This window comes from Eptatretus burgeri, chromosome 4 (genome assembly GCF_056783735.1).
Source record: "Eptatretus burgeri isolate ZD-2024b chromosome 4, Ebu_testis_v1, whole genome shotgun sequence".
In the NCBI taxonomy this organism is placed as follows: domain Eukaryota; kingdom Metazoa; phylum Chordata; class Myxini; order Myxiniformes; family Myxinidae; genus Eptatretus; species Eptatretus burgeri.
In genome coordinates, this window is record NC_140964.1 from 9,908,235 (window position 1) to 9,930,048 (window position 21,814).

The window sequence follows — 21,814 nt, forward strand, 5'->3', positions numbered from 1 at the left end:
TGAATTCAGTCTTAAAATATATTATATGGCTCTCACTGAAATAGATTTCCAAATATTTTGCTTTAATGGCTCTCTGAGTCAAAAACGTTCCCGACCCCTGCACTATACTGTCACAGGCACTGTACAGTTGGCAGTTGATCATTGCTTGTTGTTCATCTGCCGAAACATGGAATAAGCTGGGCTTTTCATTTTCATTTTGTTTCATTTCTGTGATCAAGTTCCTCAAGCCAAAATAACTATCAAGGAGCGAGAGCCATCCAAGATGAGGACAAAAACCTACAATTTCCAGCAGGAATGGAAAAGTGTTGTTTTTTTTTGTTTTTTTTTAAACGAATATCATTCATGCCAGAACTCTGCAAAATTTCTCATTCAAATCGTTACTCAATGAGCTTGTGAGCTAATCCTTCATGCAGATGTGAGGAGGTTAAGTCGAGGAAAAGTCCTCCAGAGATATTTCGATCTGATCCCCAAAATTATCACCTTTCTCAAATCAACAAGAAATGAGGTGTGCAGCGAGCTGTCAGATAAGGTGTGGTTGCTGTAGACTTAGGGTTTCTTACGGCTATAACGGCAAAATTGAATGAGCTGAATCGAGAACTGCAAGGGAAGGACAGAGACTTGTCACACATGATCAGTGCAGTGAATGCATTCAAGTTGAAACTGGGCCTGTGGTCCTCCAAGTTAAAGAACAACGTGACAGAGTACTTCCCAAATCAAAGAGAAAGGGTTCCAGACCAAAATAATTTGTGACCATATAAACAGATTGGAAAAAAGAATTCAACAGACGATTTCAGGAGGGAGACAAGATGGAACAAATCATTATGTTTGGATCAAATCCATTTGTTGTAGTAGACAACAGAGAACTGACAACAAAATGTCAGCAGGTGTTTGAACAAAGCAGTAGACCTTACATGGAGATAATCACGGTGCAAAATGACGGAGAGCTGAAAGCGAGGTCAAAGGACAAAGACTTTTGGGGCCTTGTAAACAGAGAGAAGCACCCTCTTCTGACATCCTGTGCACTCAAGGTGAAGGCCTAATTTGGTTCCACATACCTCTGTGAGATGGATTTTTCCCAGATGAAAATCATCGAGTCCAAGTATCACACTCATCTCATAGACGTCCATATGATGGACTGTATGAAATTGGACATCTCAAACTACAACCCAGACTTCAAAGCACCCCCTACTCAGAAGAACACCTTAGACCTCAATTTTTTTAACGTTGTAAACAAACTTTCATCCACAACCTTTCATCTTTCATTCATAAGCTTTCATCCACAGCGTGATGGAGGACTGCTCTCCCCTCTGGGTTGGTGCTCTCGCCTCACTTTTCTCGGCTTTACACTGTGGAAGCCAAGGCCTTCAGGATCAATGGTATCTCCCACGATGAAGCTGAGTCTTTGGATCTCTTACTCTCTCACCGCAGGCAGGTCTGTGGTCTTTCTGTCTTCTTCCATCTCCTCTCTGGCCTCACCTCCCCCCCCCACCCCACTCTGTCTGTGATCTGTCCTCCCTATATTTCCTCAGGGAGTTCAAGATCTGCCAAAAGCTCCCTTCTGGTGAAATGACCAAAATCAAGAATCACTGCTCACCTTCACTCTCTCATTCCTGTTTTTTACCACCTCTGGAGAAAACTCCCACACTCTCTTCAATCCCACTCCTCCCTCCAGGTCTTCAAAACTGCTGTTCACCACCATCCACCATTCAAAATCTTCATCTTTACTATCTCCGTTAATCCACTCCAAATACACCTCCTTCAAATTCCCTGCTTTCCTCCCTGAAAGTCCCTGTAGTACCATCTTGTTTACCCCGGGTACCCCGCCCCATCCCATTACCTTCGACAGATCTCCTCTTGTCTCTGTTACCCACTATTTATGTTTCCCTCTCCTGCCCCTCTTGTCTCCTGCCTTGTTATATGGTCTGTGTATTAGCTCTGACACGAGCCTCGACATGGTATACGAATGAATGAATAAATAAATAAATAAATAAATAAATAAATAAAACTTTAGCACATCATGGGTGATGAAGGTGGTGGTCAAGTTTCATTGGAATTGTATGTGTAGTTTAAAGCAAATACCTCTTTTGGGAGGTGACCTCTTCAGACCCGATTTTTTTTAATGATGTGAGCAATCTTTGGTACATCATGGGTGATGAAGGTTGGGGTAATGTTTCATCGAAATTGTATTTGTAGTTTCAGAGAAGTTGCAAGTATTTGTGGATGGACGGACGGACTGACGGACGAGGCACCATTGTATAAGCTCCCCAGAACTACGTTCCAGATGAGCTAAAAATAGACAAAAAAAGATTTCTTCAAAATACCAACAGTATTAGAAAAGCACCGGGCAACCCCAGGTACCCCTGCTCGTACTTCATAAATACCTTCGGTTTATCTTTAATAATGCTCGTGACCTCCCTATTAACCACCCCGTCCTGTTTCTGCCTGTGAAAGTACACCTCACTCGAATATATGCAGATTGCTACACCTCCTCCTATTTTCTCTTTCTTATCACACCTGTACACCTTGTAGCCTTCTAATCCAGTCCTCCAACTACTCTCATCATTAAACCAAGTCTCACATACTACAATAACTGTCCTCCAACTACTCTCCTCACTAAACCAAGTCTCACTTACTACAACGACATGGAACTCCTTGCTATCAGTCGAGGAGTCCTCTGTCCATAGCTCAATGAAGTACTGTTTTCCAAAGGACCGTTTCATGGGCTGGTGCCCCAGCTCGTGGATATTGTGAAATCTAGAGCTCTCAATATTATTAGAATCTCCCGTGATGAGATCAAAACACAAGGTCTGCTGTGCTCACATCACTGGTTGGTCGGAGGCCTCTCTGATTTTTACGAACTCTCCTCCTGTCTCACTCCTTTGCTCTCTCAGCCTTCCAATCTTCCCAAGATCTTCCAAGACCCAAGCATTCTTCCACCAACACTCTCCTTATTGAACCCAAAAAATTCAGGCTCACTGCACACCTTCACTCTTTTGTTCTCCTCTCCCATTTGTGGGACCACCTTCATGATGATATTCAATCACATTCTTCGCTCCAGAGCTTCAAGCAGGTGGTGTACCACCATGTCATGTCATCGCCAATCCCTGCACACAATCTTATCTTCCCTGTTACCTCAACCTATCCATCCCTTTTGGTTGCAGGTTTCTGCGTCTCTGTCTGTCTGTCTCTCTTTCTTCCCCACCCCCTGTTGATATGTGACTCCATTAAAAAAAGTGTGAATACCCCAATAGACTATAAAAAAGGTATGAACACCCCAATAGACATCACCATCCAAACCTGTTGGTTTCTGGTAGCGAGGGCAGTGAGGCTGGCCTGGGGTCCGTTATTTCCTCGGAGGCAGGAGTGTGGGGTCCTGACTGTTTGAGACCTTCGCATGGCAACGTGGCTGGTGCAGAGTCCACAGAATCACCGTGAGAGGAGAGTGTGCGCACGGTGATGCCATGTGTTGATGCTCCCTGCAGGTGTGATGGTTCAAGAACCACATTGGTGGCGACTGGTGATGCAACCTCCATGATCTGTGTTTGAAAGATACAAATGAGGATAGACTGTCTGGGATACAAGGCACTATAAATTGGTGTTATTTAGTCATATCTATCCTCCTCTCTACACTTGGGACAATCAATGATTGGCAAGTGGAAATGACCCATTTTAAGGCTCAGCTGTTTGTTATTGACAAGGCAGAAAGCACTTTGTTGACTTTATCATCAGTGCTTTTGACTCTCAAACAGACACATTATAGCATAAAGTTTCTGGCAAGAGGTGTCTCAAGGAAGAACACAATATTAAGAAAGAGAATCTTGTTTTATATATCAACAATGATCATTTATAGATTAATGTCATAGAGTAACAGGAAAAAAGGAAGACTGTTTTAACGTTGAAAAAGGCAAATCAAATGATCTTGGAACTTGTATAGACCCGGTGTACCTAATTTTATTGAGGGTAAACGTTCTTTTGTGGAAATTCTTTGAATATCGACTTTGGATGTGAACGAGACTTGATATTTTGACTGTTACCTTGTGTTGTATATTAGTCAGGAGGCCCAATGCAGAATAGTGTGCGACCCTGCTGATTCCGTGTTAGAATAGTGAAACAGGTGTAAATTGACCGTCCAGACACACAGAAACGTGAATCAACTTGTTGCCAACTCTCGATATGGATAGTATGGCCTCCATGACAGTTTACAAAATGGTCGCCATTAAATACACTTTTCGTCATATTTCAGCCGCAAATTGACATGAAATTACAAAATTAGGGCCGATTTCCATGTTTTTGAGCATGCCTGAGCTGATCGGAGTATAGAAAAAAACATTGCTCCATCCATTTTCTAAAAATAATATGACTTGTTTTTCACTATATTATTTTTAAAGAAATGTTCAGGCTCGAATTAGAATGTCTGATTATACAAACCACAATCAATGAATTTTACAACTTTGCTATAAAATGAACCTAAACTACATAACTGTGTGTTTTTCTGTTACCCAGGACTAACTGAAAAATGAAAGCCGCAAGATTTCTCACAGGGGGTTCAAGGGATCGAGAAGAAGAAGAGCATGTAGACTGGAATAAATGCTTTATTTGCCAGGACAGTTCAAAAACTAGCAAGTCAACGCCACTTCGAAAGACTACAATCGTTGGTGTGAAAACTGTAGCTGAATGTTGCAAAGAAAGAGAGAAATATAATGACGCTAAATATGTTGACTCATTCTCAAGAATCAGAAAATATTCTGTACCGGAGCACGTCGAAAAGATTCAATGGCACAAATTCTGCTATAGTGACTTTACTCACGCACAAAAAATAGACAGACTGAAGTCAAGGATTCAGCCACAATCTGTGACTTACGCAGAAGAGATACCCACAACATCAGGTTCCTCAGAGAAATACCATGTCCCAAAGTCACTAAGATACAAGCACAGCGCTGTGGATTGGTCAAAATGCGCTTTCTGCCAGACTGACATTCCTGGAAAAGCTGGTGTCCTGACAAATGTTGAATTTGATCACACATCATCCAGGATGCTTAGTTTGGCCCAATTTGGACCCCACCATGCGTCACAGGTTTGCAGGTGTTTCAGACTTGATGGCAGCTGAAGGTAAATATCACCTCAAGTGTTATGTTTCTTTTCGCAGAAAGTATAAAAAGGAGAGTGGAGAGAAAAACCAGTCTCCTGAAAGCATCTGTTTCAGAAATGTGATGAACCAGCTTGAGAAAGAGCTGCAGAAGGGACATGTGTTTACCCTGAAAAACATCTGGGAACACTACAGCATGCTGTTATTGAATGATTTTGGAATTGAGGCTGGAGCCTACAAAAGCTACAATTTCAAGCAGAAAGTGGAGGTTCACTTTGGTAGTGACAAGGTGACATTCGTGCAGCCATTGGATGTCACAAACCCCTCATAGTTGCGTCCTCAACTGTGACAAAGTTTGCCATGAGAACCGCCGTGAATGATTTATCTGAAGAAGGTGAAAGTTCTGAAGAAGATGAATTGGCCCAGTGCAGTCTGCCTCATCATGAGAACGAAATCCTTAGCTGGATCTTCAGAGTGGGCATAAAGATTTACAGTGACGTAAAACACTCTCCAGGGCATAGCATTATCGGTGGACTGAACACAGAAAATGCAGAGCGAATTGTACGTGAAACCCTGTACATGCTTGTAAAGCTTCTTTGTGGTGGTGACAGCACTGACAAGATGGACAATGAAGAAGCGGATGAGACAGATACCAAGAACAAAGTTCTGAGCATCTGCCAAGACATTATTCATGTGGCTTCAGGAGGCAAAAAACTGACCCCCAAACACCTGGGCTGTTTCTGATGTGATCTGTTTCTCAGTCTGACCAAAGCTATTGAGAATCTGCCTCCAACTCGCGATGCTCTGATTCTACACATCAAGCGAGCGCACTACCAGACTTTTGTGTGGAGGAAGAGCCTTGGAATCTGAACCACATCTACCTGCACCTGAGAACTGTGGGTGGGAACAGGTCGTCAAAGATGGCAACGAGACATTTCAGCCGCGATTCATGACTGCACAGCCTATTACTGCTTACTGTGTAGAACTGACGACATGCAAATGCCGTGGGTCATGCTCAACTCGACGGTGCAAATGTACACGGAATGGACTGCCTTGCACAAAAGCATGTGGATGCAAAGCCCTTTGTAGGAACCCGTTCAGTGTACAAGCCGATCAATAGCTCTGAAAATTGTACTTGGGTGTTCACACAACACTATTCTCTTCTGCAAAGCAACGTAATTTTGTGTTAGAAAGAATCTGACAGCTGTTGAAATAACCTTTGACTGACTGTAAACCCATCTCCATCAATAGTGCTAAACATTTTCTTTTTCACATTTGTTGCTCGTATGTGCATTTTCAATTTCGTCTTTAAGTTGTCAATTATGTGAAAAGTTGTGATCCAGTACAAAAATAAAGCACAAAATAGTGTTCCTCATGTCAGATTACATAGTATTTCACAATCGTGACAAATTTCTGGCCACTACAATTTGCAGTAAGAAAAAGACTAAATCTGATGGCGGCCATTTTGATTACTGTCATGGCGGCCATAATATTCAGATGCAGACTTGGCAACAAGTGGAACTAGACTTGGTCATGCCTAGACTCTTCAAAAACACCAGTTGCACCATTCTAACATGAAATCAGCAGCGAACCTATTTTCTAGGCTAGTATAGCTACAGATTTTGGCTTCTAGACAATATGCAGGGTATTTACACAGTACTTGAGGACCTTTAAACTTGAATAACTTTGGATTAGGGTCAGGCGATATATCGATATGATTTTTCATATCGATATACTGGTATTGGATTTCTGAATATACCGTTATACCGAAAAAAATCGATATGAAAAAAAAAACCTGGAAAATCACCAACAAATCGAAGCAGGGTGCTTACAATGTTTAAATACTGTACATGATTGGAAAAGCTTTGATGTACTTGGCCTCTCGGCTGAATATGGAACATGAACAGTGAAATGGATGAGGTCAAGATGTATCCGGAAGCAAGTACAGTATGTTTTAACTTTTAACCCTCAGCATCCAAGCACCTATCCAAGCAATCTCGTTTTTCTTTGCCCTCGTGGCTGTTTTTAATGCAATTGCCAATTGGTTATTATTTTATATGAATCGGGTGTGCGGTATGAAGGTGATACCAGAATGAAAGCGACACCGATATGAAGGTGATACCAGAATGAAGTCGATAATGATATGAAGGTGAGACCGGAATGAAAGCGATACCGGTATGAAGTCGATAACGATATGAAGGTGATACCGGTATGAAGTCGATAACGATATGAAGGTGATACTGGTATCAAGTCGATAACGATATGAAGGTGATACCGGTATCAAGTCGATAACGATATGAAGGTGATACCGGTATCAAGTCGATAACGATATGAAGGTGATACCGGTATCAAGTCGATAACGATATGAAGGTGATACCAGAATGAAAGCAATACCGATATGAAGGTGATACCAGAATGAAGTCGATAATGATATGAAGGTGAGACCGGAATGAAAGCGATACCGGTATGAAGTCGATAACGATATGAAGGTGATACCGACCGGTATGAAGTCGATAACGATATGAAGGTGATACCGGTATGAAGTCGATAACGATATGAAGGTGATACCGGTATGAAGTCGATAACGATATGAAGGTGATACTGGTATCAAGTCGATAACGATATGAAGGTGATACCGGTATCAAGTTGATAACGATATGAAGGTGATACCAGAACGAAAGCAATACCGATATGAAGGTGATATCAGAATGAAGTCGATAATGATATGAAGGTGAGACCGGAATGAAAGCGATACCGGTATGAAGTCGATCACGATATGAAGGTGATACCGGTATGAAGTCGATAACGATACGAGGTTGATACCAGTATGAAGTCGATAACGATATGAAGGTGATACCGGAATGAAGTCGATAACGATAAGAAGGTGATACCAGTATGAAGTCGATAACGATATGAAGGTGAGACCGGTATGAAGGTGAGACCGGAATGAAAGCGATACCGGTATGAAGTCGACCACGATATGAAAGCGATACCGGTATGAAGTCGATAATGATATGAAGGTGATACCGGTATGAAGTCGATAACGATAAGAAGGTGATACCAGTATGAAGTCGATAACGATATGAAGGTGAGACCGGTATGAAGGTGAGACCGGAATGAAAGCGATACCGGTATGAAGTCGATAATGATATGAAGGTGATACCGGTATGAAGTCGATAACGATATGAAGGCGATACCAGAATGAAGTCGATAACGATATGAAGGTGAGACCAGAAGGAAGTCGATAACGATATGTAGGTGATACCGGTATGAAGTCGATCACGGTATGAAGTCGATCATGGCATAAAGTCGATCACGGTATGAAGTCGATAGCGATATGAAGGTGATACCGGAATGAAGTCGATAACGATGTGAAGGTGATACCAGAATGAAGTCGATAACGATATGAAAGTGATACCAGTATGAAGTCGATAACGATATGAAGGTGATACCGGAATGAAGTCGATAACGATAAGAAGGTGATACCAGTATGAAGTCGATAACGATATGAAGGTGAGACCGGTATGAAGGTGAGACCGGTATGAAGTCGACCACGATATGAAAGCGATACCGGTATGAAGTCGATAATGATATGAAGGTGATACCGGTATGAAGTCGATAACGATATGAAGGTGAGACCAGAAGGAAGTCGATAACGATATGTAGGTGATACCGGTATGAAGTCGATCACGGTATGAAGTCGATCATGGCATAAAGTCGATCACGGTGTGAAGTCGATAGCGATATGAAGGTGATACCGGAATGAAGTCGATAACGATGTGAAGGTGATACCAGTATGAAGTCGATCACGGTATGAAGGTGATACTGTTGTGGGTCGGGTAACGACCGCTAGTTGGAGCAGCAGAGTCGACTCCACCGAACACCCGGAATTCAGATCGTTACCCTCGGATAACTCCGAAGGTACGGGTCCCTTACAGGACCGTGAATCGTCAATAAATCAACCGCGTGGGCACAGGGTTATTTGCCAATCTTCAAAATATCTAGAGACCCATGTGGTGAGCTACCGAGGAATCCACACCCTCGACAGAGCTCGAACGGGATGAGCCGTAACCATGCTCGACCCGTGCGTAACCCGAGTGGATGGTTACCTAGGTCCCTTCGGTCCAAATGCACAACTACTGCAGCAATGGCCTTATTAATTCTCCCGACACGCACCATGCTCAGCCAATGAAGGAAAAGACAGAAACGAGCTGAAACATTCAACAAATGGATATTTATTCACAATAGGGGGGGAAGGAACATGGAAGGGCAGAGTTAAACCGACTATAAGAAATGAAATTAATGTACAAGCAAAAGCACTTTCCAGTTCTACTTCGACAAGACAGGCCCACACACAGACACACACCCATAGAAAAGAGATGGACCTCAAAGGTCTTTATTCGGCTCTCCAGCTGAGGAGGATAGTTCAGCTGGGAGTCAAGACGGCTGGCTACCTGGCCGCGAGCACGTGGCTGGATGTCCACAACTTCGGGAGCTCCAGTTGCCAAAAGCACGGACCAGGGCAGCCGAATCCAGCGGAGGCTAGACGGGGCGATCTCCCCCGATGAAACTCGACTGCTGGCTGCAACGCGCCGTACGAGACACCCTCGAAGCGTGGGATGCAGTCCGTCGCAAGCCCAGGCAGAGACGCGCACGCGAGCAGACTCAGGACGCCCAACTCTCTTCACGCTTGTCCCGACAACCACTCCTTTCTTCTCAGGCGGGAGGGATTGCTCTCCTCGCCACTCGCCTCCTCATTGGATGGTTCCGTCGCGCGATTAGCTTGTCGCCCCCGTGAATTGCTGAAAGGGGCGCCAAGTCTGCTGATTGGACCGGGGGGGGGGGTGGGGGGGGCGTGACGGCCGGCATGACGGACCGCCCCTCAAACAAAGAGAGTAATATGGTCCTGCATGGACTTCGCCTATTGGCCGTCCTACGGCAAACTCACTCGCATTCCCCGGATTGGGCGAGAGAGACGTCAGGTCCTCGTGAAGTCCGCCCACGTGCGTGATGACACGCACGTGTGCAATGGTGCCGGTAGAGGGTGGTGGAAGGAAGCGAAGGCAGATGCCGTCGTTGAAAGTTGTTGTAGTAAAAAAATCATAACTATCAAAACAACTCCGCAGCGCATGAACATCCAATTCCCACTAGACTAGGGACGGGACCCAAACTAGAAACACATACTTATCGAAATAACTAAGCTACGGGGATGGCTGTCTGTCTGTGTGCACAAGGATTCCAAATTCGTAACAACACCAGTATGAAGTCGATCACGATATTGTTACGAATTTGGGAATTCGATTGCACACAACATTCAGGTTCCTTTAGTCAGTTATGTCAATAAGTGCTTGTTCCCTCGATAGTTCACCTTCCATTGTTCAATGGGCAGAAATTGATTAAGTGCGCTGCGAGATTCAATTTAATAGTTAGGGAGCGATCATAACACAATGGAGACGCCCCTCCCCCTCTTCTGCGAAGAGGAAGAAGAGCCCTCCCGTCGCGTGATTCATGACGTCAACTCCCTCCCACCCACAATTGAGCGGGGGGTGGATCACGAGGGCATGAGTCATGCCGGGAGCGGGGGAGGGGGCGGATAGGAATATAAAAGGGATACTTTGCTTTGTTCGGGGGGGGGGGGGGCTTTCAGTAGAGCTTCGACTTCTGCTTTGGCTTGGCTTGGGTTAGGGAGGAGGCTTTTTGAAGGCTTTCTGCTTTGGTTGTTCAGCAGGCCTTCAGGTCCTACTTGGTTCGAGTGGGTTGGTGGCTCAGGGAGCTTCGGCCTCGGCTTGGCTCCGGTGGAGACTTTTTGGAGATCTGCTTTGTTTGGAAGAGAGTTGAGCCAGTTGCTCGGCTCGAGCTGCTGGTGGTGGTTCTTCTTCTTCTTCTTGGTTCGTGGAGCTCTTTGTTCTCCGTTTTGGTTCCCGGCTTGGTGCGACTCATCGGCCTCATCTTGGAGGTGGTTCCTCGAGGAAGCGGCGCATGAACGGGAAGGATCGGCGCCTCGTCTCACCAGCATGTGTTGAAGCGCGGGAGGATTCGCTGGAGCTCGGGAAGGATCGCGCCTCATGGCGATTGGGTCCAGCTCGCTCTCGCTGTAGCCCGGGTCCGAACAACTTGAAGACCACACGAGGTGGAGAGGTTCGAGATATAATAGGTCCTGGGTTTCAGCTCACCTGTCCTCCGAGCTGGAGCCCGTTATCAAAGGCCTCAGCCACCATTTCTTGGGTGTGTGTGTGTGCGTACGTGTGTCCGTGGGCCCGTCTAATAAGTAGGAAATTGTTAAGTGCTTTGTGTGCTGTAAATGTTTGCATTGAATTTTGTATAGTCGGTATAGTTCTGCTCTAACGTGCTTCCCTAGTTCCCCATTATTATTAATAAATACCCCAATTGTTAAATGTTTTCAGCTCGTCGCGTCGATTCTTTCATTGACTGAGGATTTCGTGTGTCGGGAGTTAGAAAGCCGTTGGTTTGCCGTAAAAGGGGGACATTCGGACCGACGGTTCTCGGCGATTAAGCCGCTCGGAATCGCGCAAGGGAAAGGCTCGCCTCAGCGGCTTGTTCCGTACGAGTTCTGTCGAGGGTGGAATAACCCGGTAGTTGGATCACGTGGGTATTTAGGTAAATTTAAGATTGGCAATCGACCCTACCCCACGTGGTCTACCCATTGGCGTATTTCGGTTCTTGTACAAGGACCCGTCGACTCGGACTTATCCGGGCGGCGATCTATATTCCGGGCGATCGGTCGGGACGACTCGACTTGCGGCTCCGTCGGAGAGGTCGGCTCACGGACCACGCGCCGGTACCGTAACAATATGAAGGTGATACCAGTATGAAGTCGATCACGGTATGAAGTCGATAACGATATGAAGGTGAGACAAGAATGAAAGCGATACCGGTATGAAGTCGATAACGATATGAAGGTGAGACCAGAATGAAGTCGATAACGATATGAAGGCAGAGCCGGATTAACCATTAGGCATACAAGGCAAGTGCCTTAGGGCCAGCCAAAAATTCGGGCCACAAAAAATTAGGCAACCTTTTTTTTTTTTTTACATACAATTCTTATTGGTCTCGTAATATTGTTATGAATTTGGAAATCTATCGCAGCCAACATACAGGTTCCTTTTGCTCAGTTATCTCGGTAAGTACGTGTTTTATAGATAGCTTTTTTCCCTTGGTCTAAAGGGTGAATAAGTGTAAATGCGCTGCGATTTGTTATTGGAATACCCCATCTCCCGCAACAACAACAGCAACAACAACAACGACAACAACGTCATCTTCACGTCCATCCTGACGCCATGACGCTCGCGGCATTCTTCGTGCGCACATCAGCCAGCAGGCGCGCGCATGGGTGGAGTCTCGCGTCGGCATGGCGTCCCCCCTTAGCCAATCGGCAGGGAGCAGGCGTCTTCCCCGCCCCGCCTCCGACTTGCCATTAGACTCCAACTTGCCAACTTGCGGTCGGAGGTGAGTTAAACACTGTATAGTGTTTAATGTGGTTTGTATTTTATAATAAAAGGTTTTAAAACTTGTACATCTGATGTTCTATTTGCAGATTCAATTCATTGTTATGTCAGGACGCAAAGGTGGCTGTGAGCGAGCTCAGGAGTTGCAGAAAAAGAAGCATAAGGAGGATGAACTACTCAAGAAGACTTATAAATTTACATCGTTTTTCCATGTGGTGGAGAAAGATGCTAGTGTTGGTGGTGATGATGATATAGATTCAACGAAGGACTCTCCTTCAACATCCCCCGCAGTTGATCCTGTCGAAGACAGGCCGGCCGACGATGGTGACACGAGCAGTGAAGGTGCTTCAGTATCGACTCCACTGATTCCCAACGATGTCGGGTTGTTTGGTAACATCACAGACAAACTGTGCCATGTGTGCATCAGCTTGGGCACTGACCATTTTCAGAACTTGGATGACAGTTATCCAGAAACGAAGCGCGAATACTCTGGGGTAAATCACTTTCTTCATGCCAGTGCCTTCAAATGGGTTTTGCCAAATGGGGAGGTAGCTGATCGTGATTGGTTGGTTTATTCTCCTGCCAAAGCTTGCGTTTTTTGTTTTCCATGTACTCTGTTTTCCTCTGACAGAGGTGCACATCTTTCTGGCTCAGGATTTACTGATTGGAAGAATACGGTTCAGAACCTAACGGCCCATGAAATCAGCCCAAAACACATAGAATCAGTTCTAACATTTTGTCAGCGGAGTGCTGATGCCGGTCGAGTTGATAAGCAATTGCATCAAAACATGCTGGAGCAGCGCAGCTATTGGAAAAATGTGTTGCCACAATTACTTTTCTTTGCGAGAGGGGTCAGTCGTTTTGAGGTAGTAACGAAATTGTTGGCTCCAGCAGCAATGGTAATGACTTGGGCATTTTGGAGTTGATTGGCCAGTTTGATCCATTTTTGTCCCAGCACATCCATTACCATGCCAATCGGGGTCACGGTCACACGTCTTATTTGTCAAAAGCAATTTGCGAAGAATTAATTGCTATGATGGGCAGGCAAGTACTTGGTCACATCAAGGATGAGATTTCAAAGTCGTGGTATTTCTCTGTTTCAGTGGACTCCACACCAGACATTGCCCATACGGACCAGCTCATTATCATCCTCCGCTACGTCAACATGACAGATCACAAGCCTGTCGAGCATTTCCTCACGTTCATTAGTATCTCTCGTCATACAGGTCAGAATCTTGCTGATACTCTTCTCCAATACTTGAAGGACCATGACATCGACTTTGACAATTGCCACGGTCAGATGTATGACAATGCTCGTAATATGTCGGGCAAGTACAATGGTATGCAGCAAATTTTGAAGAGCAAGTACAGTTTGGTTGATTACATTCCCTGTGTAGGTCACTCTTTGAACCTAGTTCGTCAGTCCGCGGTGGATTGTTGCATTGAAGCGGTGTCATTTTTGGGGTTTTTGCAGCGCCTGTATACGTTCTTTGTGGCATCCACACACTGTTGGGGTATCCTGCAGACCCATGTGGAAGAGCAACCTGGGTGCCTTGTTTCAAAACACCCATCGGATACCTGGTGGTCTGCCCGAGCTGATGCTACTGAAGCTCTATTTCGCGGTTACCGCCAGTTCCAGAGTGCTCTCGAAGAGATCTCTGCAGATGACAATCAGAACAGGGAGACACGAAATGAGGCAGATTCTTTGGCAGAAAAGATGGGCACCATAGAAGTTGCCTTGATGTGTGAACTTTGGAATGATATTTTGCAGCGCTTCAACTGCTGCAGCAAGTTGTTGCAAAGTGCCACCATAGAATAAACACCGGCTATTTGTCTTCTGAAGAGTTTGAATGAGTTTTTACATGCGCGCAGAGAAAATTTTGATTTCTATGAGCAACAAGCATGTGATCGCTGCGGCAACAGCACTTACAAATCCGAAAGTCAGCGAATGCCCAAGCGTAAGAAGCATGACAATGATGGAAATGCTAATGATGCCACAGAAGGGATGACGGGCCAACAAAAATTCAAAGTTAATACATTTTATGTTATCATTGACCAACTGCAAAGTGCATTGCAGAAACGCATAGTGGCATATTCTGTAATGCTGCAGCGGTTTAGCGTTCTGACAGAGTTTGACTCGATGACCGACGAGGATATCAACACTGCTATAACAGGGCTTGTTAGTGTGTATCACAAGGATCTGAATATTGATTTTGCGTCAGAGTTCCGTCAGTTCATTTGCTGGTACAAAAACAAACTGCCCTCAAGTTTCCCCTCAACAGGGTGTGCACAGCATATGTTTGTGCTGCTGCACACCACTGGAGTTAATGCAGCCTTTCCAAACACTGAAGTGGCTCTCCGAATATACTTAGCACTGATGGCCACCAATTGTTCAGGAGAACGCTCATTTTCGCAGCTAAAGAGAATCAAAGATGTGAAGCGTTCTACCATTCATCAACAGCGTCTTGGTGCGTTGGCCCTTTTGGGCATTGATAGTGATTTGCTCCAAGAACTGCACTTCAGTTCCGTAATTGAAGAGTTTGCAGTTGCAAAAGCGCACAAGGTTGCAATCTAAGGTCGAGTAAACTGAAAAGCAAAGTGCCAAATCTGTACGTGTTTTGTCATGCATATATTAATACACTACAAATTGTATAGAGGGATTAAATAAACTATTTTCTTTTCACATTAAATATTTGTCTTTTTTTGTATTAAATATTTTGTTCTTCAATCAGTTCATCTTATTTCTGGGGTCCATTTCCATGAGTCCGAGATCTAATTTAAAATTTTCAGGCCATTCTCTAAAATTTCAAAATATGCCTTAGGGCCAGCCAAGGCTAAATCCGGCACTGTATGAAGGTGATACTGGTATGAAGGTGATACCAGAATGAAGGTGAGAGGGAGAGAGAGGAGGGAGGGGCAAGAGAGACGAGGGAGGGGGAGAGGAGAGGGAGAGAGGAGGGAGGTGAGGGGAGAGAGAGAGAAGAGGGTGAGAAGGAGGGAGGGAGGAGGGGTGGGGCAGTCTTCTTCTTGCGTATGGCAACTTTGCTGCCAGGTAGCTATCATTTTGTTGGAGCACGACTATGCCGCTGATGCTGTGCCCCGACACCAGTACACAGGTACTCACTTTGCAGACCTCGGCATGGTGACAGGCTGAGTCAACCCCACGTGGTGTTAATTCAGCAGCCAACGGGGTTCAAACTCAGGAACCTAAGATCCCAAGCCAGCCACTCTAACCACTAAGCCAACACAAGACTTGGTGGGGCAGTGAGGAGGGGGAGCGAGGAGGTGGTGAGGAAGGGTGGAGCAAAGAAGGATGGGGAGGGGGGGAGGGGGTGAGGTGAGTGACGTTTCACCGAACATCGCGAAACACTCCAGGCGGGGGGTGGGAGAGAGATAATGGGGAAGAAAGGGAATGGGGAAGGGGAGAGGTTTTGGGAGGAGGTAAACATGAGGGGAGGGATTTTGGGATATGTGTTTGGAAGGAGGACTTAAGGAGGAAAAGGGGGAAGGGGTTCTCGACTTGTGTTTGGGAGTGGGACTTATGGAGAAGGGGAGGAAGGCAACACAGGATTGAACAAAATACGGTACATTAAAACAGAGCATTAATACAGGATGTAGAGACCGCCCTGAGATATCCATGAGGGGTGGAGAGGGGAGGGTAGATTGTGAGGAGGTAAAAGTGATGGGAGGGGGAGGGAAAGCAGCGTCAGGAGAAGAGAAGGCAGTGTGAGGGGAAGGGAAGGAAGCGTGGGGGGAAGGCAAGCCGGTTTTGAGGGGAAGAGAAGGTGGTGTGAGGGGAAGGGAAGGGAAAGAAGCATGAGGGGAAGGTGGTATGAGGGGAAGGGAAGGGAAAGAAGCATGAGGGGAAGGTGGTGTGAGGGGAAGGGTAGGTGGTGTGAGGGGAAGGAAAGGTAGTGTGAGGGGAAGGAAAGGCAGTGTGAGGGGGAGGGGAAGGTTGTGTGAGGGGCGAGGAAGGGAAGAGCGATAAAACACACGCAAACAGCAACATTTTCTTTTTAAAGTCCGATCCTATCCCAAAGGAATGTCCGATACCAAAGGGTGGAGGAGCAACTTGTGAGCGAAACGGCCATCCATATCGAGAGCCCAACTGAGTCTGCGGACGTCCTTCTGCAGTTGGGTTAATTTTTTAAGGAGATTGGTGACAGGATTTGCACTCTGACCACCGTAAAACACTTCATTCGGTAAAACCCAGAAATGCAAAGAAAACTGAACTTCTCAAGGCTAGTAAAAATGCTGTACTCATGTTGGTGCATGCAGTTCTGTGCTCTGTCTGGAACACAGGCATCATCACAACTAATTGGAAGAGGGGCCTTGTTGTCCCTCTCTGGAAAGGGAAGGGTGATCGCCAAGAATACAACAACTACTGAGGGGGTGACGCTGCTCTCAGTGTCGGACAAGGTCTTTGCCCAGATAATTCTTGAAAGGGTTCGCCACCATCTGCTTGAGCACAAACACCCAGAGCAGTCAGGCTTTACACCAAAAAGGTCAACGATTGACAGTTACCTTGCTCTTCGGGTCCTCACTGAACGCAGAAGAGAGTTTCGGCAGGGGCCGATTTGAACAGCCTATGTTGATCAACATAGGCCTCTGCAGACTATGTTGATCTCTGCAAAGCATTCATTCAGTGAATCAGGATGCGTTCTGGAGAATTCTTGGTCTTAGTGGGGTGCTACCAAAACTGATTAATCTGATGTCTCAACTACACACGAGCACTGAGAGTACTGTGAAATGTGGTGATACCATCTCTGACTTATTTCCAGTTGTTTCTGGAGTTCGTCAGGGGTGTGCCACTGGCCCCCCACACTTTTCAGCACCTGTACGGAGTGGATTCTGGGGAGGATGGCAGAGTGATCAAGCTAATGTGAATCGTTTGCGAGTGTCAAGATCTCTGATCTTGATTTCGTAGATGACACAGTCATCTTTGTGGAGACTGGATATCTTTTTGAAGGCCCTCGAGGTGCTGAATGAAGAGTCAGAGTCACTGGGATTTTGGGTTTCCTGGTTCAAAATGAGGATCCAGGCTTTCAATGGCATCTTGAATGCTGCTATCTTGCCTGCACCTGTTTGTGGTGATGATGATGATGAGGTCACGGAGAGATTCACTTTCCTTGGCAGTGATATTCATGTCTCTGCTGGCTGTGAGCCAGAGGTCAATCGACATCTGGTCGGGCCTGGGGAGTCATGGATTCACTGGATCATGGGGTGTGGCGCTGTCGGTACCTATGCAGGCCGACAAAAGTCTGAGTCTTTAGGTTCTTGGTGCCTCCAGTCTTGCTTGATGAGTGTGAGAGGACTCTGTCCAGGAAGCTGAGACGGAGACTTAATTCCTTTGGCAACAGGTCTCTTCGGAGAATCCTTGGTTATCACTGGTCAGACTTTGTGTCCAACAAGCGGTTTCTGAGAGAGACTCAAATGAGATTTGTTACCTGCATAGTCCATGAGCATCAACTGCAGCTGTATGGAGATGTGGCTCGTTTTCCTGACGCTGATCCTGCTTATGAGATTCTCTCAGTGAGGGAGCCTCGTCAGTGGAGGATGCCAATGGGCCAAACACGTGCCTCGTGGTTATAGTAGATTGATGAGCATCTCAAGGAGATGGGGATGGGCACCAAGGAGATGAGATAGGCATCTATCTGCCTGGGGGATGGCCAGACGAAGGCACCTGGAGTACCAGCAGAAAGTGGAAGCAGCGACGCACTGCGCCAATGCATGCTCCCATACCTGACCCTGACTTGACCTGAGATGGTGTGATGAAATAAACTTTAATTGAACGTATAATGGGGTAGAATGCTAATTAACCTTCGTGAAGCTGGTGTATGAGAAAGAATTTAATAAATATGTACTGGGAAAAGCTCGGCTATCTTTCCACATGCATGTGTATCGCCTTTATTTCAGGTCAGGTCAGGTATGGAAGCATCCGCCAGAGCAGCGCGTCACTGCGTCCACTTTCCACCGGTACTCCAGGGCCTCTGGCCATCCCTCAGACAGATGCTTGACCATCCCCATCTACTTGAGATGCTGCAACGAAGAGGCACTGGGTCAGCCCATTGGCCTCCTCCACTAATGAGACTCCCTCGCAGAGAGAATCTGGTGAGCAGGATCAGCATCAGGAAAACGATCCATGTGTCCATACAGCCGCAGCTGACGCTAACGAACTATGCAGGTAACAAATCTCATTTGAGTCTCTCTCAGCAACTGCTCATTGGACACAAAGTCTGACCAGCGATAGCCAAGGATTCTACGGAGACCTGGTACCAAAGGAATAAAGTCTCCATCTCAGATCCCAGGTCAGAATCCAAGTACCGCATCCATAGAGCAAGACTGGAAGCACCAAGGACCTGAAGACTCGGACTTTCGTCCTCCCGCACAGGTACCGGCAGAGCCACATCCCATGATCCAGTGAATCCATGACTCCCCAGGCCCGACCCAGATGTCTGTTGACCTCTGGCTCACAGCCAGCAGAGACATGAATATCACTCGAAAGGAAGCTGAATCTCTCCGTGACCTCAACATCCTCGCTACAAACAGGTACATACAGGATACCAGCTTCCAAGATGTCATTGAAAGCCTCAATCTTAGTTTTGACCCAGGAAACCCATAATCCTCGCGGCTCTGACTCCTAATTCAGCACCTCGAGGGCCCCCAAAAGGATATCTAGAGTCTCCGCAATGATGACTGCATCATCTGTGAAACCAAAGTCAGAGATCTTGACATTCCCAAATGATGCACCGCAGCTTGATCTTTCCGACATCCTCCCTAGAATCCAGTCCATATATGCGCTGAAAAGTGTGGGGGCCAGTACACACTCCTGATGAACTCCAGTAACAACTGGAAATAAGTCAGAGATGGTATCACCACATCTAACAGCACTCTCACTCCCAGAGTATAGTTCAGACATCAGATTAATCAATTTTGGGGGCACTCCACGAAGACCAAGGATCCTCCAGAGGGCATCCTGATTCACTGATTCAAACGCTTTACAGAGATCAACATCGGCTGCATACACACACACACACACACACACACACACACACACACACACACACACACACACACACGCACACGCACACGCACGCGCGCGCGCGCACGCACGCACGCACGCACGCACGCACGCACGCACGCACGCACGCACGCACGCACGCACGCACGCACGCACACACACACACACACACACACACACACACACACACACACACACACATATGTAACTCGAAAATACAACCTGTCGTTTCACTGATGTTGATATTGTTACGGCTGTGGAAATTCGCAGAGCACCATCTAGGTCCTTAGATCAGTTATGTCGATAAGTGTGTGTTCAGATAGATTTCCCCACCGTTGTCTAATGGGTTAATTCGTGTTATCAGGGCTGTGATCTTTGAGGTGGTGTTTTTCTGTTACTATCGTTATTTTGGACCCATCGCCTTTCAACCACCCCAACCACATCCGCATCTCAACAAACACGCCATCCTAACCACTTCATCCCCAACCGCCAACATCACCTAACCACTTTCTCAACCACAACGCCAACCACCAGTCACCTTCTCCACAACCACAACCACCAACATCACCTAACCACCTTCTCCACCAGAACGCCAACCACCAGCCACGCCACCACTACAAACAACCACACCACATTAACCACAACCTTCACAACCACACCACTGCGTTTCTACCTCAGCGATGACTAGCAGAAGCCTGGCATTCAACGAGGGAAAGTGGACGACGCCCCACCCCCCAGTGAATAACATCTGCGCACCAAGCGCAGCAGGAGAAAACACAAACCCTGCAAGTGGAGCTATAAAGCGACACGACTAGCTATGAAGAAACGACGCCCTGGAAAAGGGAGAAAAATGCCCCCGATTCGGCGAGGAAACTCCCTCCTTCTGGAAGGTTCCCGCGGGAGCTGGAAGAGGGGAGGGGCGAGACGCCAGGCGAGATAAAAGCGCACGCTGAAGGCAGCGAGTGGAAGTCGTTGGTGGTCGGGTGATCGATTGGAGAGTCAGTCGGTGGAAGTCTGGCCTCGTGTGAGAGTGTGGAGTTGTGGGCAGCCGCGCTGGAGCCTGGAGTCTAGGGTCCCAGCAGTCGGTGAGGAGCTGGAGAGGGTCCAAGAGGGACGCCCAAGAAAGTCACCACGAGGGTGGAGGTAACCTGCGGCGGCCTCTTGGAGTTCCTTCGGTCAACCAAGCTCCTTGGACATAAAGACCCTAAGGGGTCCAAGTCTGACCCCCTTGTCTTTAAGGGGTCTTTTCCTTGCTTTTATTTGTGTGGAAGTTGTGGCGCCGTGTCCCGTTAAGTAGAGAAACTGTTAAGTGACTGTACATGATTAATTATAGATGGTCGTAGTGCTTCGCCTTGCTCGCGTCTTTTGTCTGGTCCCGCATTCATCACAAATCAACTGCATGCGTGTTTCACCAATTCATTGCATGATTGTTTGTATCCGTGTAAAATAATAAATGTGCTTATTTGAATGTGAACCTGTTCGTCGTGTCATTTTCCCCATTGAACTGCCGTATTGCATTTCAGAATGGTAGCGGGCTTTTGATAGCCGATAAAAGAATCAGGTCCAGCGAGGTCTCGCGATAATACCCCGCTCGGTTATCCCAGAACGGAACGAACCGCTTAGCGGTTCGTGTCCAAGCAGACCTCGCTGAGGTACAGTCTCTCCGTAGGCTGCCCGCGCGAATAATTAGGTATATCGACAATTCGGCGATTGACCCTGTCGCGCGTGGGTAGAATATTGACTAGGCCATGGTGTGCGCTTGGAGCACACTCGTGACTGGTTTTCGGCGTTGTTCCGGAAAGTCGCGACTGAATTGTTCGTCCGCTGGGCGTACGGCCGTGATTCGGCTAAAAGCAGCTGTCCGCACGCCGGCGGGCGGAAATTCGTAACATTATTAAGGGGGAGAGAGTGAGAAAGAGAGGAGAGAGGGAGGGGAGAGAGAGATTGGAGCAGAGAGGAGGGGGAGTGAGGAGGGGGGTTAGGAGGGAGGGGAGGGAGGGGAAGGAGAGGACAGAGGGAAGGGAGGGGAAGTGAGAGAATAGAGGGAAGGGAGGGAGGGGATGGAGGGAGGGTAGAGGAGAGGACAGAAGGTGGGGAGAGGAGAGGACGGAGGGAGAAGTGAGGAGGGATGGGGGAGTGAAGGGAGGGGGAGCTAAGAAGGGTGGAAGAGCGAGGAAATGGGGGTGGGGAACCTCGTGTCATCGCGATACACTCTGGAAGGTGGGGGGATGGGTGCGAGGA

General features: G+C 46.8%; 1 protein-coding gene across 16 annotated transcripts in view; it reads right to left on the minus strand.

Annotated features, from left to right (window-relative positions):
• The window catches only part of RIMBP2 (RIMS binding protein 2), a 354,432-nt gene that overhangs the window by 157,700 nt on the left and 174,918 nt on the right, over positions 1–21,814 (minus strand). For all 16 annotated transcript variants that reach the window (XR_015057048.1, XM_085876872.1, XM_085876874.1 and 13 more), the window contains one exon: positions 3,298–3,536. Coding sequence is in view for 15 of the 16 variants with exons in the window: in XM_085876872.1 (XP_085732998.1) it covers positions 3,298–3,536 (239 nt within the window). In the remaining variant the exon portion in view is untranslated. The remainder of the gene's footprint in view (positions 1–3,297; positions 3,537–21,814) is intronic.